This window comes from Bison bison, unplaced genomic scaffold (genome assembly GCF_000754665.1).
Source record: "Bison bison bison isolate TAMUID 2011002044 unplaced genomic scaffold, Bison_UMD1.0 scf7180017864146, whole genome shotgun sequence".
NCBI classification, from domain to species: Eukaryota; Metazoa; Chordata; class Mammalia; order Artiodactyla; family Bovidae; genus Bison; species Bison bison.
The window spans coordinates 6,439,504-6,453,296 of record NW_011494718.1 but is presented as its reverse complement, the minus strand read 5'-3'; the positions used below and the strand labels follow the sequence as shown (position 1 = coordinate 6,453,296).

Sequence of the window (13,793 nt, the reverse complement as noted above, 5' to 3'; positions counted from 1 at the left end):
ATCTTGTGGTAATCTGTAGAGAGTAGGCAGTGATCCTCAGACTGAGACTATAAATTGCTTAGAGCCTGTACTTCTGATGTGATTGGGTACTCAGTAAAGCTTTACTTAAATACTTCACTAGAGCCTAAAACAGATTTAAAAGAGTTAAGGGAAGGGACTATGTACAATCTTAGAAAGAAGAAGTCTCATGTTCTGAGAACTCCAGAGTGACCTAGAAGGATAAGGGAGCAACAGGGGCTCGGGGAACAGGCAGGGGAAAGGCAGCAAAGAACCTCCAGGTTAGATCTGTAGAATATATAAACATTCTTCAGGTATTGGTAGAAATTTCTAAGAGTTTTAGGAAAAAGACTGGACTTTCTGACCGTCTGAACAGATGGGAGCAGGGGTACAGTGTTCCTTTTACATTAAAGGAATATTTTTCGCTTCTAAATTTTTCATGCTCCTAAATTTAACTGGAGGAATCAGTTTCAACTCATGAAGTACTTCATCTTAGTTTTTCTTTCCTAGATCTTTCGGAAGGGGCTAGAAACAAAGACAAATCTAGCAGCAACCCTGAAATAGGAAATGGCAACCCACTCCGGTACTCGTGCCTGCAAAATCCCCTGGACAGAGGAGCCTGACAGGCTACAGTCACAGAGTCGAACACGACTGCGTGATGAGCATGTACCTGCGACAAGGACAGTGGGCCCAACTGTGTGTTTCACAAACATTTCCCTGGAAAAGGACTCCCACTAGGGCTCCTTAAAGAAATAAATGATACTAAATATGAGAACTGGGCCAGAAAATGTGAGGGTTAAGACTAAAGCACCTTGTTATATCAGAGATCATGGAAGTTTTCAGACTACTAAGACTGTATCAAAACAATGCAGGAACAACTTGAAGAAACTCCCCGTGATCAAAGCAGGAACAAGTGATCATCAATGAAAATACTAACTGCAGTGGGTTGAAACATCAAAACCACTTCAGTTTTGTGTACAAATTCATAAAGATAAATATTTTAAAATTAGGTTTCTTTGGAGGGTGCTGGGAACCAATTCATTGTTTTAAAAACTGATATATATAAAGAAATGTTTATCCTGCCTTTCCAATGTTATGTACCATTGAAAAACTTAATAACAGATGAAGGGATGTCATCTCTTTAGAAAATGGTCCCAAATAATACATGAAATAACAGTGATAGAATTTAAATACCATGATTTTGCAATGCCTACTGAACTAATGAGTTCTGGCATTAAACATGACAAAAGAAAAGTAAATTAGAGGGGTTTCCTGCTGGCGCAGTGATGAAGAATCCGCCTGCTAATGCAGGAGGCATAGGTTCCATCCCTCGTTCGAAGATCCCACATGCTGTGGGGCAACTAAGCCCAAGCACCAAAACCCTTCTCCCTGTGCTCCAGAGCCTGGGAGCCACAACGACCGAGCCTGTGTGCTTGAGCTACTGAGGCGCTTGTGCCCTAGAGCTCGTGCTGCACAAGAGACGCCCCTGCAATGAGAAGCCCAGGAACCAGGAAAAGAGCAGCGCCCACTTTCCGCAACTAGAGAAAAGCGCACGCAGCAACGAGGACTCAGCACAGCCACAGTAAATAAAATTATAAAAATAGCAAATTATATATTACATGTCCTTTGACAGAAGAGTGCAAAAGTTTCCTATGAAGCAGTTTTGCTAAAAAAAAACCTAATCTGAATTCTATAAACCTCTGGAATCAACTACCAATTTACAAGGAATATAGGAGACAATGAAACCTGTAGATTATGCCACACAGATGCAATAAGCAAAATCCACACTATGAAAAAATCTACAAGACAATATACTTCTTCAACTAAAAAATCAGGGGGGGAAAAAAAGATGAAAGAGAACTCCACAGAATGAACAGACTTAAATGCAATGTGTGGTTCTTGTTGGATCCTGACTGGAATAAACAAACTAAATACAATTTTGAAAGCCTACTGGCTATTTGATGATATTAAGAAAGTATTGTTAATATTTTTAAGTTTACTAATGGGATTATGGTTGTGCTCTGCAAAGTTTTTAAAAGTATATACTGAAATATTTATGAATGGAATGATATGCTATCTGAAATTTGCTTCAAAGTAATATGGGAAAGGGGAGAGAAAATGAGAGTAAAGATAAAATAAGAGGAACTACAAGGTGATAATTAGTGAAGTACAGTGATTGATACATGAGAATGCACCTGTTTTGTCTACTTATTATTCTGTTTGGTCTCCTTTTGTATATGCTTGGAATTCTCCATTATAAAAAGTTAAAAAGAAAAAAAGAGGCATATAACCTCATTTTGTAATAAAGAATGATTCAGGGTATTCCATTTATTGATAATTTATGACAAAAAAGGAAAATTCTTAATGATACTTGAAGATATGAGAAAGGTTTATATAATAACCATTGTGTATCAATATATGTGGTAAATTAGGGGTAGTTTTTGTTTTCTTATGTATGTGTTTCACATTTTAAAATGTAATACAGTTAAAATTAACTTTTTAGAACTTGGAGGAAATGTCATGTATATTTTATTATTTAATTCACTTAATACATTTATTGTACTTAATAATACACACTCTCTTCTTGGCAAAAGGGAAATAATGGTAAACAATGACACAAGAAGAACCAAAACAACGAGGTAAAAGAATATGTGAAATGCAGGTCATTTCAGATGCTTTGACAGAGGAAGGGATCAGTAACAGTCTCTATGAGGTAGTGGTCCTGAAGGGCTGAGAGGGTCAGCCATTCACAGAGCAGAGACGAATGTTCAAGGCAGAGGAAGCAAAGTATGGAGGTAAGAAAGAAGCATTCTGTATTCAATGATAAGCCAAGAAAGGTTTAAGTACTGAATCTGTGGAATTCAAAATTTAATTGCCATCAAGGTTATCATGCACATTAAACTTCTCTTTTAAATTTAAGAATAATGAAAATACATTTAAAAGATAAATATATTAAAGTTATATTAAAAAGTTTTTTAAGGTGTTGTGAAAATAAAGATAATCAGATTTCTTTTTATATGCAAGATAATATATAATATTTTACACACAGTATTTCAGATGAACTAAGAAATTACCTTGGACAAATCTCTGAAGTTACTTGGCAAAGTAAGATCCAGTTCTTCCGATTCATAATTAGTAATGACCCATGGAAACACAGGATACTGATTTAAGTCATTGTAAGTCCGTCCTAGAAGAGGGAAAAAAGTCATTCTTAATTTAGAATAGTAAGATGATAAACATTCTGGAATATATTTTATTAAAAATAACAAGAACAACAATTTCTGAGTGCCAAACACTGTTCCCAGTGCTATCATTTATTCATTATTTCATTTAATTTTCACAATAATTCTATGAAAATAGGATCACCCCATTTTATAAATAGAAAAGTGAGGCACAAAAGTTTATGTAACTTGCCCCAAATCATGGAACTCGCAATGGTTGAACTATATTTAAATCTAGATGCTCTGTACCCATGCTAATGTTCTTATAAATTCCACAGCTATTTGTATTAATTGAAACAAAAATAATCTTGACTAAGAATTTAAAAAACAATTTCCTATCACATAAGAGTTTTTCAAAACCAGAATCCTTTCTCTGCCATTAATTAACTAACCAATCAACCAACCAACTAATAAACCAAGTTTAACTGACTTAACCCCTGTGGGCATTCATTAGTCACCTGTAAAATGATGAGGTTATTCTAAATAACTCTGAAATTCCTGTGAAAGCTTTCAAATTCTATGCCCCTTTGAATATAATTCATGGCATCATCGAGGCTGCTTATTTAATTCCCAAATGATGCCACACAATCTTCTATGCTTCTTCTAAATCAAAGACATTCAATGACACATTCAGGTCTATTAACAATATGAATAAAGCAAAGGGTGAGGCAGCCCATCCATGTAGGAACAGCAGCTTTCTGAATATCACTTTAGGGAGGCAGGCTCAGTAGGTGACATCACTGTTTCCAAAGTAAAAACACTGCCCCCACCATTTTATTAGTCTATAACCTATATTTAGCTAGATTTAATGTGAACAAACTTTTATGGCTAACATAAGGGAGATAAATATATTAATATTGCTTGAATTCCTTTCTTACAGTGTATTCTATCCCCTTCTTTCTTTCCCAGTTCTCAAATATATACGGATGTCATATCAACATACAGCTGAGTATTACACTAGCTCTCCACACAGATTCTCGGTATCTAAGCCTTCCTCATGATTTGATGTTTTTAGCATTTTATTTCATTCTATTCATCATAAGCTTGAGGCCTGGAAACAGTCTTACAAAATATGAATAATAAGATAATTTTAATTCAGATGTAATTATCACACTTCATATTTCTGTCAGTTTTAATTTCTCCCAGAAAAAAATAAATGAACTTAGTAGCAAAAAGCAGCCTATTTTGATATCCCTTTTCTCTTGCATTTTTCTCTCCTTCTGATTGAGATCTTATCATCAGTAAACAATAAAATACTTTTGTTATCCTATATGCTTAAATAATCAAGTTTATTGTACCTACAATAAAAGAGTACATACCTGCTCATCGTCAACAGACTCTTGTTAATTAAGTTAAATTCAATATATAACTACTGAATGCCTGTGCTTAGTCACTCAGTCGTGTCCAACTCTTTGTAATCTTATGGACTGTAGCCCAGCAGGCTCCTCTGTCCAGGGGGATTCCCCAGGCAAGAATACTGGAATGAGTCGCCATGCCCTCCTCTAGGAGATCTTTCCAGCCCAGGTAAGATCCAGGTCTCCCGCACTGCAGGCAGATTCTTTACCATCTGAGCCACCAGGGAAGCCCAAGAATACTGGAGCCCAAGAATAGCCTATCCCTTCTACAGGGGAACTTCCCAACCCAGGAATTGAACCGGGGTCTCCTGAATCGTAGGCAGATTCTTTACCATCTGAGCCACCAGAAAAGCCCAATCTACACCTAAGGTTCTCATTTAATCTCCAGCCATTCAGTCCTTAAACTCTTTTGTTTATTTTGAAAATGAACTCCTATAAAGTAACTTGTAGGTTCTGAGATGCTAAAGCCTAATGCATGACCTGTATTCATTCTGAATTCCCCCTCACCTCTGAATCACATTTGATACAGAGGCCTACACTTTTCCCTCTTCCTCTCCCGTTGTGTCTCAAGCCATTTGTTTCAACTTAGTTCTCCTACTAAATCTACAATTTCTGGGATCACTGATCCTCTTCTCTTCTCTTAACAACTTTCCTCTTTCTTTTTGTCCTGCTCAAGAGCAGGCCCCAGACCTTATCTCACTGCTTTCTGCATCATCTGGCTTGGTAATCTCATCTCTATCTCTTGGTGATTAGTCTCTATGCAGATGAAACCCAATGTCTTTCTCTAAGTTCCAAATGCCTTCTGTACTTCAGCATCTTTTTGATATATTGTATGCCTTGCTAGCACAGTAAAATCATCATCTTTCTCTAGATCAAATTTTTTCCTTCTTTTTCCTTTAATAGCACCACGGTTTCCCCCATGATTTAGAACAGAAGTCTGGAAGTCTTTTCTGACACTTTCTTCTCATTTACTCTCAGCATTCAGTCCTCTGGATGGCAGATGGTTTGTACCTTGTAAATTCTTGTGTTGTCTAATCCTTTGTTTTAATTCCTACTGTCACCTCTCTAATGCAGGCCCTCATTACTTTTTATGTGCAACTGCCTCCTAACTTTTGCTCTCCACCTAGACTCCCTGCACCCTTCTTTATCCTTCATACTGCTTCCAACTTTTCATACAGCTCTGATATTGCTCATTTGTTCAGAAACTGTCAAAAACTTCCCTGTGAATTGACTGTTAATTCCTCAAATTGAGAGAAAATCTTTCATAATGAATGTCTCCACACAATCTTTTTAGTTTTCATTTTCATCATACCTTTATGAATATATGTACACACACAATATACTAATAATCATTCTTTAGCTATATTTCATTTTTTCCTCATCTTTGTATGTTGCTTATGCTTTCAGCTTTACATAGAATGACTCCATTCATATGCATACTCCAAATAATCTAATAGCACAATTAATAACTTATCATTTGAAATAAATCAACATATGGGCTTAAATTACCTGCTATTGTGTTGAGAAACATCAAGTACTCAAAGTTTGAAATCTCCCTGTGCTGCCATCGCTGGGTCATATTAGAAGCTTTAAAAAGTTGACGTGGACTAGCTAATGAGATACGCCTGCAAGAAAAAGAATTTGATGTGGAATCAATTTAAACTTAAGATTAGTTATATCAATAATAAATCATGACTTCTGGGCTCATTCGAATTGATGTATTTATATTAATGAACAGTAGAGGTGTTTCAATCTACAATTAATGCTTAAACAAATGATTTGGATGAGCCACAGGTCTATTATCCATGTTCTATTCATTAAGGTAAGCTGTCATTACAAAACCATTATAATAGCTAGCTCTATAAATTGATTAATAACAGTATGATTAATAATTCACTGCTTTACTGGTATAAGAGCTATTGTAGTTACTAAGAAATACATATAAAATTGTATACACATCTTTATCAGTTTTTATAGTCATCTCTTAAAGATAACATATTTGTACATTATTAATTTAAACATGTTTTTCATACCTATTGTAACAGAGGAAAGAGGATTCACTCTTCAGGTGTCTATTCATCGGTTGGGATAAAGGTAAGAGAAACTATTTTTTTATATACCCTAACAATATACCAAGTTTTCTATTTTCTTAATGTAATATAAATACAAAAGAACATAACTGACCAACACTAAGTAGCAGTGGGAAATAGGTGGCAGGATTAAATACATTTGGAGCCCAGAATCTCAGAGAAGTATGCTGTCCTAGTTCTTCCTACCACTAAGGACAAGATACCTATTTTTTTTCAAGCTTAATTTACAATGGTGTAATTTACATACCATAAAATTTATGCATGCAAGTGTACTATTCAATACGTTTAAAGTAAATGTCTAGAGTTGTGCGATTATCACCACAATGTATTTTGGAACGTTTTAATCACCACAAAAAGTCGCCTTGTGCCTATCTAGAACTAACGCTTAATTCTACCCCTAGCTCTAGGCAACTATCAATCTGCTTCCATCTGTATGAACTTGCCTTTTCTGAACATTTCAGACAAATGGAATCAGACATCATGTTATCTTTTGCATTAGGCTTCTTTCACTAACCATAATGTATTTCAGATTCATCACTGTGGCAGCATGTATAAGCAGTTCATTTCTTTTGATTGCTAAGTAGTATTCCATTGTATGAATACAGAATACACCACATTTTAAAAATTCATTCACCAACTGATGGACATTTAAATTATTTCACTTTTTAGCTTTTATGAAAAATGCTACTAGGAACATTCATGTATATGTCTTTGATAAACATACGGTTGTATTTCTTTGGGGTAGATTCCTAGGAGTGAAACTGCTGGGCTGTACGCTGACTTTAACTTCATGAGAAACTGCCAAATGGTTTTCCATTATACATTCCAACAAACAATGCATGATGTCTGAACTTTTCCACATCTCTGCCAAAACTTACTATTGTAGGTAGTTTTGATTATAGCCATACTAGTGAGTATAAACTGATATCATTTTAATGTACATGGTTGAATTTCTTTTCATGTGCTACTTAGCCATTTACTTTCTTTGAGGAAATTACTATCAGATCTTTTCTTCATTAACCGGGGGGCTTCTTTCATCCTATATTGAGTTGTAAAAGGTCTCTATACATTCTGGATGCAGTTCCTTTACTAGATATATGATGCACAAAAATTTTCTCAGTCTGTGGCTTATCTTTTCATATATTTAAGTGATGCATTTAAAGCACAAACATTTTAAATTTTGATTAAATCCATTTTCTAATTCTTATGAACAGTGTGTTGACATTCATTTTCTTGCATGTGACTTTCCAATCATTACAGAAGTATTTATTTAAAGATTACCCTTTCCTCATTGAATTGTGTTGGCAACTTTGTTAAAAAGCAACTGACCATAAATGCAAGGGCTTATTTTATTTCTTTATTCTTAATGTAGTTTCATTAACTTATACGTCTATCATTGGATAAATAGCACACATTTTGATTATTGTGGCTTTATGGTAAGTTTTGAAATCAGATAGTTTAGTTTTCTAATTCTGTTGTTTTTCAAAATTGTTCTGGCAAATCTAGATTCATTGTATTTCAGCTGAATTTCTCCCAAAAAGTGTACTAAATTTTGATAGGGATTGTATTAAATTTATAGATCTGAGGAGAATTGACATCTTTATACTGAACCTTCTGATCCATGAATATGGAACATTTCCATCTATCGATGTTGTCTTTAATTTCTAACAGCCATTTGTTATGCATTTTTCATTGTAAAAACTGTACATGTCTTTGTCATCTAGGAAAAAGACATTTCTAATCTGGATGCCTTTGCTTTTCCCCTCCATCCCTTCCTTTCTTATCACACAGGCTGAAATCCCCAATGTAATTTTAATAGAAGTGGTGAGAATGGAAGACATTCTGGCTTTCCTGACAGTAGGGGCAAAGCATTCAGTCTTTAAACAGTAAGTACGGTGTAGTATGGGTGAAGTATGGGACTTTTTGGTGGCTGCTGCTTACCTGTTTATCCTGTATTCTATTAACTATGTGCATAATACTGATTTTCAGATTTAAACCAATTTGAGTTCCTGTGATAAAACCCATATGGCTACCTTATAATCCTTTTTGTATACTGCTGGATTTGGTTTGGCAATATTTTATAAAGCATTTTTGTGTATGTTCATTAGGGTTATTAGTCTATAGTTTTTTTATTGTGAAATCTTTGCCTGGCATTGATAATAGGGAAAAGATGGCCTCACAGAATGAGTTGGTGAGTGTTTCTTCTGTATCTTCTGAATGAGTTTGTGAAGGGTTGGTATTTTTCTAATTTATCTATTTAATAAGATTCATCAGTTAACCCATCTGGGCCTTGACTCTTCAGTAAGATTTTTGAATTCTAATCCAATGGATCTGTCACAGGTCTATTCAGAGTTTTAATTTCTTCTTGAGAAAGTTTTGGCAATTCTGACTGTCCAGGAACTTGTCCATCTCATCTCAATTGTCTTAATTTGTAAGCTGATATTTCCTGCTAATGTTTTTAATTTCTACACGATCAGCAGTCCAGTCCCTTCTTCCATTTCTGACTTTGCTAATTCATATTACCTCTTTTGTTCATAGTTAGGCAAAGTATGTCAATTTTATTGAGCTTTTCAAAAAATCAGCTTTGCAAAGTTCTAACCTGTTACATGTCCACAAATTCTTTGCTATTTTCTCTTTAAGAGAAGGAACTTGATTCTCCTGCCAAGGGGCCTGGGCTGTATTTAATAACTCTCCTGAAACAAATAAGATGTAGCAGAAATGATGGCTTGTGACTATCAAGAGCAGGTCATAAGAAGACACTGGGGCTTCTACCTCATTCTATCGGGGATCAATTGCTCAAACTCATGAACTCACTCAAAAGCAGCCTATGGTGAAACAGGTTTGGCACAGACCAGAGTCCTACTGCCACAGGGCGTGGGAGTGTATCAGCTTACAAACTCCTCTAGCCCAGGATGACTACAACTCCTATGGATATTTTGGCTATTATCTGTTGATTCTGTATCAGTTGCAGTTATAAGAAGATACTAAATAAAAAACCTGAATAAACACTAATCAAAAACAGCCCAAATCAATACAAAATTAGGTATGTTAAAAGTAAACTGCAAGTTTCTACTGCTAATGCATTTCAATCAATATAAAAATTTCAGTGTTAAGTCTCTTCCTAGTTCTTAAATTAGCTAACTGAATTGATGAAAACTAACAACTACTAAGAAATAAAACAGGTAATGATCCTGCTTTTTAAATACAGACAACTGGCTAGCACATAGGAAAGAGCGATATAACCTGACACTCTTCCAATTCCCTGTACTGGGAGAGATGCTTTGGCATTTTAACATTCCTTTCACATAGTTATTAAGTTACTTTGAACAATATAAATGCTAGTTATTAACTCCACATGTATATACAAAATTAATATTTGAACTCTGATTTATCGGAGGTTAAAGATAAAAGTTTTAATTAAATATATTGCATGCAAAATCCTTAACATATGGATTTGATATTGACATCAACAGAAAAAATTGAAACAAATATGACATAATAAAGCAAAGTCTAATCATTTTAATCAAAATGATAAAAAGTTTAATGATTTATTATACATATTAAGTGATGGTACATTTGAAAATGGGTATGAAATAAGCACTTCTGTAACTTAGGTATTTTAAACATGCAGAGCCTCTTTTTCACTGATCTTTGCTGGGATAAAACATAATATAATAACATCTACCAAACTTAAATGTATGGTTTAATAACTTTTGAATATACCTGTTTCTGTAACCAATCATCATAGAAACACTCCAAAAAGCTAAGTCCTTTGTCCTAGTTCCTGGTAACCAATGATCTGCTTTCTGTCACTATACGGTTTTGCTTTTATAATAGTCTCATATAGATAGAATCATACAATTTCACATTATTTCTCAATCACTTCATGTAAGGAGAATCATAGCCCATGACGGCCATGATGCCTGTAGCACACAGCTTTGTTTACTAATGATTCTAAGACTCATCCATGCTGCTGAACATGTCAGTGGTCAACTCCTTTTTATTTCTTTTGAAATTTGTTTTATATCTTTTAATTAGATAATAAAAGTAGTGCATCTACATTTTTATGAATTGGAAAAATAAAGATTTTGGAAGTAGATAAATTGAAACCTTAAATTCTATAATGTAGAGATAATTGCTGATATTTTTTAATTGAAGTGTAGTTGATATACAATATTGGGTTAGTTTCAGGTATATAGCAAAGTGATTCAGTTATACATATGTAAATATTTTTCATATTATTTTCCATTATATGTTAGTATAAGATACTGAATATAGCTACCTGTGATATTCAATAAATCTGTGTTGTTAATTTTATATATAGTAGTGTGAATCTGTTAATCTCAGGCTCCAAATTTATCCCCCCATCACATTTCTGTTTTGGTAACTGTAAGTTTGCTTCTTATGTTTTTGAGTCTGTGTTGCTGTTTTGTAAATAACTTCTGTATAGCATTTCATTGCATGGACGCACTACAATCTACTGATCCATTTACAGTTGATGGACTAGAAATGTTTCAATTTGGGACTACATGAATAACACTGCTATTAATATTTGCTTACAAGTGAATGTGTGTACATATATTTTCATTACTCTCTATAATCACCTAGGAGTGGAACTGACAGGACATAAATTAAGTATATAGTTAACTTAATAAGAAAACTGCCAAATTTTCCAAGGTGACTATACTAACTTGCATTCCTACTGGCATGGTTCTTGAGTTTCTCACGCTGTATACTGATTTCACACTATTTATCTATTTGTTTATAAAACTCAGGTGTACCAATTTCTTTACACTGTGTAAAATTCATCCTTTTTAGGTGTACAACGCAATGAGTTTTGCCAACAAACACAGTCGGGTAACACCACAAAGTCAAGACAGGAAATATTTCCATGTTATCAAAAAGTTTCCTCACACTCTTTTGTAACTAATAGTCCCTTTTCAATTTCAGTCTCTTGAAACCATTGATCTGATTTTTGTCCAAGTAGTTTCACTTTTTCCAAAATGTCATATAAATGGAATCACACTATACACAGATTGTATACACAGTATACAAGCACAATATACAAACAGTTGGCTTCTTTCACCTAGCACCATACTTTTTATTGTAAACTTCTTTATTTTATACTGGGATATAGCTGATTAACAATTTTATGACAGTTTCAGGTGGACAGCAAAGGGACTCAGCCATATGTATAAATGTATCCATTCTCCCCCAAACTCCCTTTCCATCCAGGCTGCCACATGACATTGCCACATTCCACGTGCTATACAGTAGGGCTTTGTTGGTTATCCACTTAAATATAGCAGTGTGTACATGTCCAACCCAAACTCTAACTATTCTGTTCCCCTATCCTTTCCCTTGGCAACTGTAAGTTCATTCGCTAAGTCTGTGAATCTCTGTTTTATAAGTATGTTCATTTGTATCATTTCTTTTTAGATTCCACATATATGGGATGTCGGGCTTCCCTGATAGCTCAGTTGGCAAAGAATCTGTCTGCAATGCAGGAGACCTTGGTTTGACTCCTGGGTTGGGAAGATCCCCTGGAGAAGGGAAAGGCTACCCACTTCAGTATTCTGGCCTAGAGAATTCCATGGACTGTATAGTCCATGGGGTTGCAAAGAGTCAGACATGACTGAGCAACTTTCACTTTCACTTTACAGGGGATGTCATACAATAAATTTATCCTTCCTGTCTGACTTACTCAGTATGACACTCTATAGGACCATCCATGTTGCTGAAAATGGCATTATTTCATTCTTTGTAATGGCTGAATAATACTCCATTGTACGTATGTACCACATCTGCTTTATCCACTCCTCTGCAAATGGATATTTAGGTTGCTTCCATGAACAGGGTTGCAGTGAACACTGGGGAGCATGTATTCTTTCGTTTCATGTTTTTCTCTACATATATGCCCAAGGGTAGGATAGCAGGGTCATATGATAGCTCTTTATTTAGGTTTTTAAGGAACCTTCATACTGTTCTCCATAGAAGCTGTGCCAATTTACATTCCCACAAACAATATAGGAGTGTTCCCTTCTCTCCATACCCTCTCTGGCATTTCCTGTTTGGGGACTTTTTGATGATGGCCGTTCTGACCACTGTGACGGGAGACTTCACTGTACTTTGATTTCCATTTCTCGAATAACTAGCAGTGAAGAACATCCTTTCATGTACCTCTTGGCCTCCTGTATGTCTTCTCCAGAGAAATGTCTATTTATGTCTTCTATCAATTTTTTGATTGGGTTGTTTCTTTAGATACCATCATACTTTTAAAATTCATTCGCGTTCTTCTGTAAATTGGAGATTGTCCTCTTTAATGCTGAGCAGTATATCTTGTTGTATGGATGAACATACCATAATTCGTCCATTCACTAGTACATGACCATTTTGGCTAGTCCCAATTTGTTGTTCATAGCTGTATCAACATTTATGAATAGGTCACTGTATGAATACACATATTTTCATTTCTCTAGGGAAAATGCCTTTGAGTGAAACTACAAGGAGATAGTTCATGCACGGGATCTTCTGAAGAGGTCCACATTATATTCATTACCTCCATCATAGTTCCAGGTCAGTGCAGTTCAGTCGCTCAGTCGTGTCCGACTCTTTGCAACACCATGAATCACAGCACGCCAGGCCTCCCTGTCTATCACCAGCTCCCAGAGTTCACTCAGACTCACGTCCAAGAAGTCAGTAATGCCATCCAGCCATCTCATCCTCTGTCATGCCCTTCTCCTCCTGCCCCCAATCCCTCCCAGCATCAGAGTCTTTTCTAAGGTGTAACTATTCTCATGAGGTGGCCAAAGTATTGGAGTTTCAGCCTCAGCATCAGTCCTTCCAAAGAAATCCCAGGGCTGGTCTCCTTCAGAATGGACTGGATGGATCTCCTTGCAGTCCAAGGGACTCAAAAGAGTCTTCTCCAACACCACAGTTCAAAAGCATCAATTCTTCAGCGCTCAGCATTCTTCACAGTCCAACTCTGACATCCATACATGACCACTGGAAAAACCATAGCTTTGACTAGATGGACCTTTCGTGGCAAAGTAATGTCTCTGCTTTTCAATATGCTATCTAGGTTGGTCATAACTTTCCTTCCAAGGAGTAAGCGTCTTTTAATTTCATGG

At 35.5% G+C, this 13,793-nt stretch overlaps 1 protein-coding gene across 5 annotated transcripts in view; it reads right to left on the bottom strand.

The window, feature by feature from the left end:
- The window catches only part of LRBA (LPS-responsive vesicle trafficking, beach and anchor containing), a 758,995-nt gene that overhangs the window by 205,947 nt on the left and 539,255 nt on the right, over window positions 1–13,793 (bottom strand). For all 5 annotated transcript variants that reach the window (XM_010840761.1, XM_010840760.1, XM_010840763.1 and 2 more), the window contains exons 43-44: window positions 6,083–6,198; window positions 3,072–3,184 (exon numbers count right to left, since the gene is read on the bottom strand). In XM_010840761.1, the coding sequence (XP_010839063.1) occupies window positions 3,072–3,184; window positions 6,083–6,198 (229 nt within the window). The remainder of the gene's footprint in view (window positions 1–3,071; window positions 3,185–6,082; window positions 6,199–13,793) is intronic.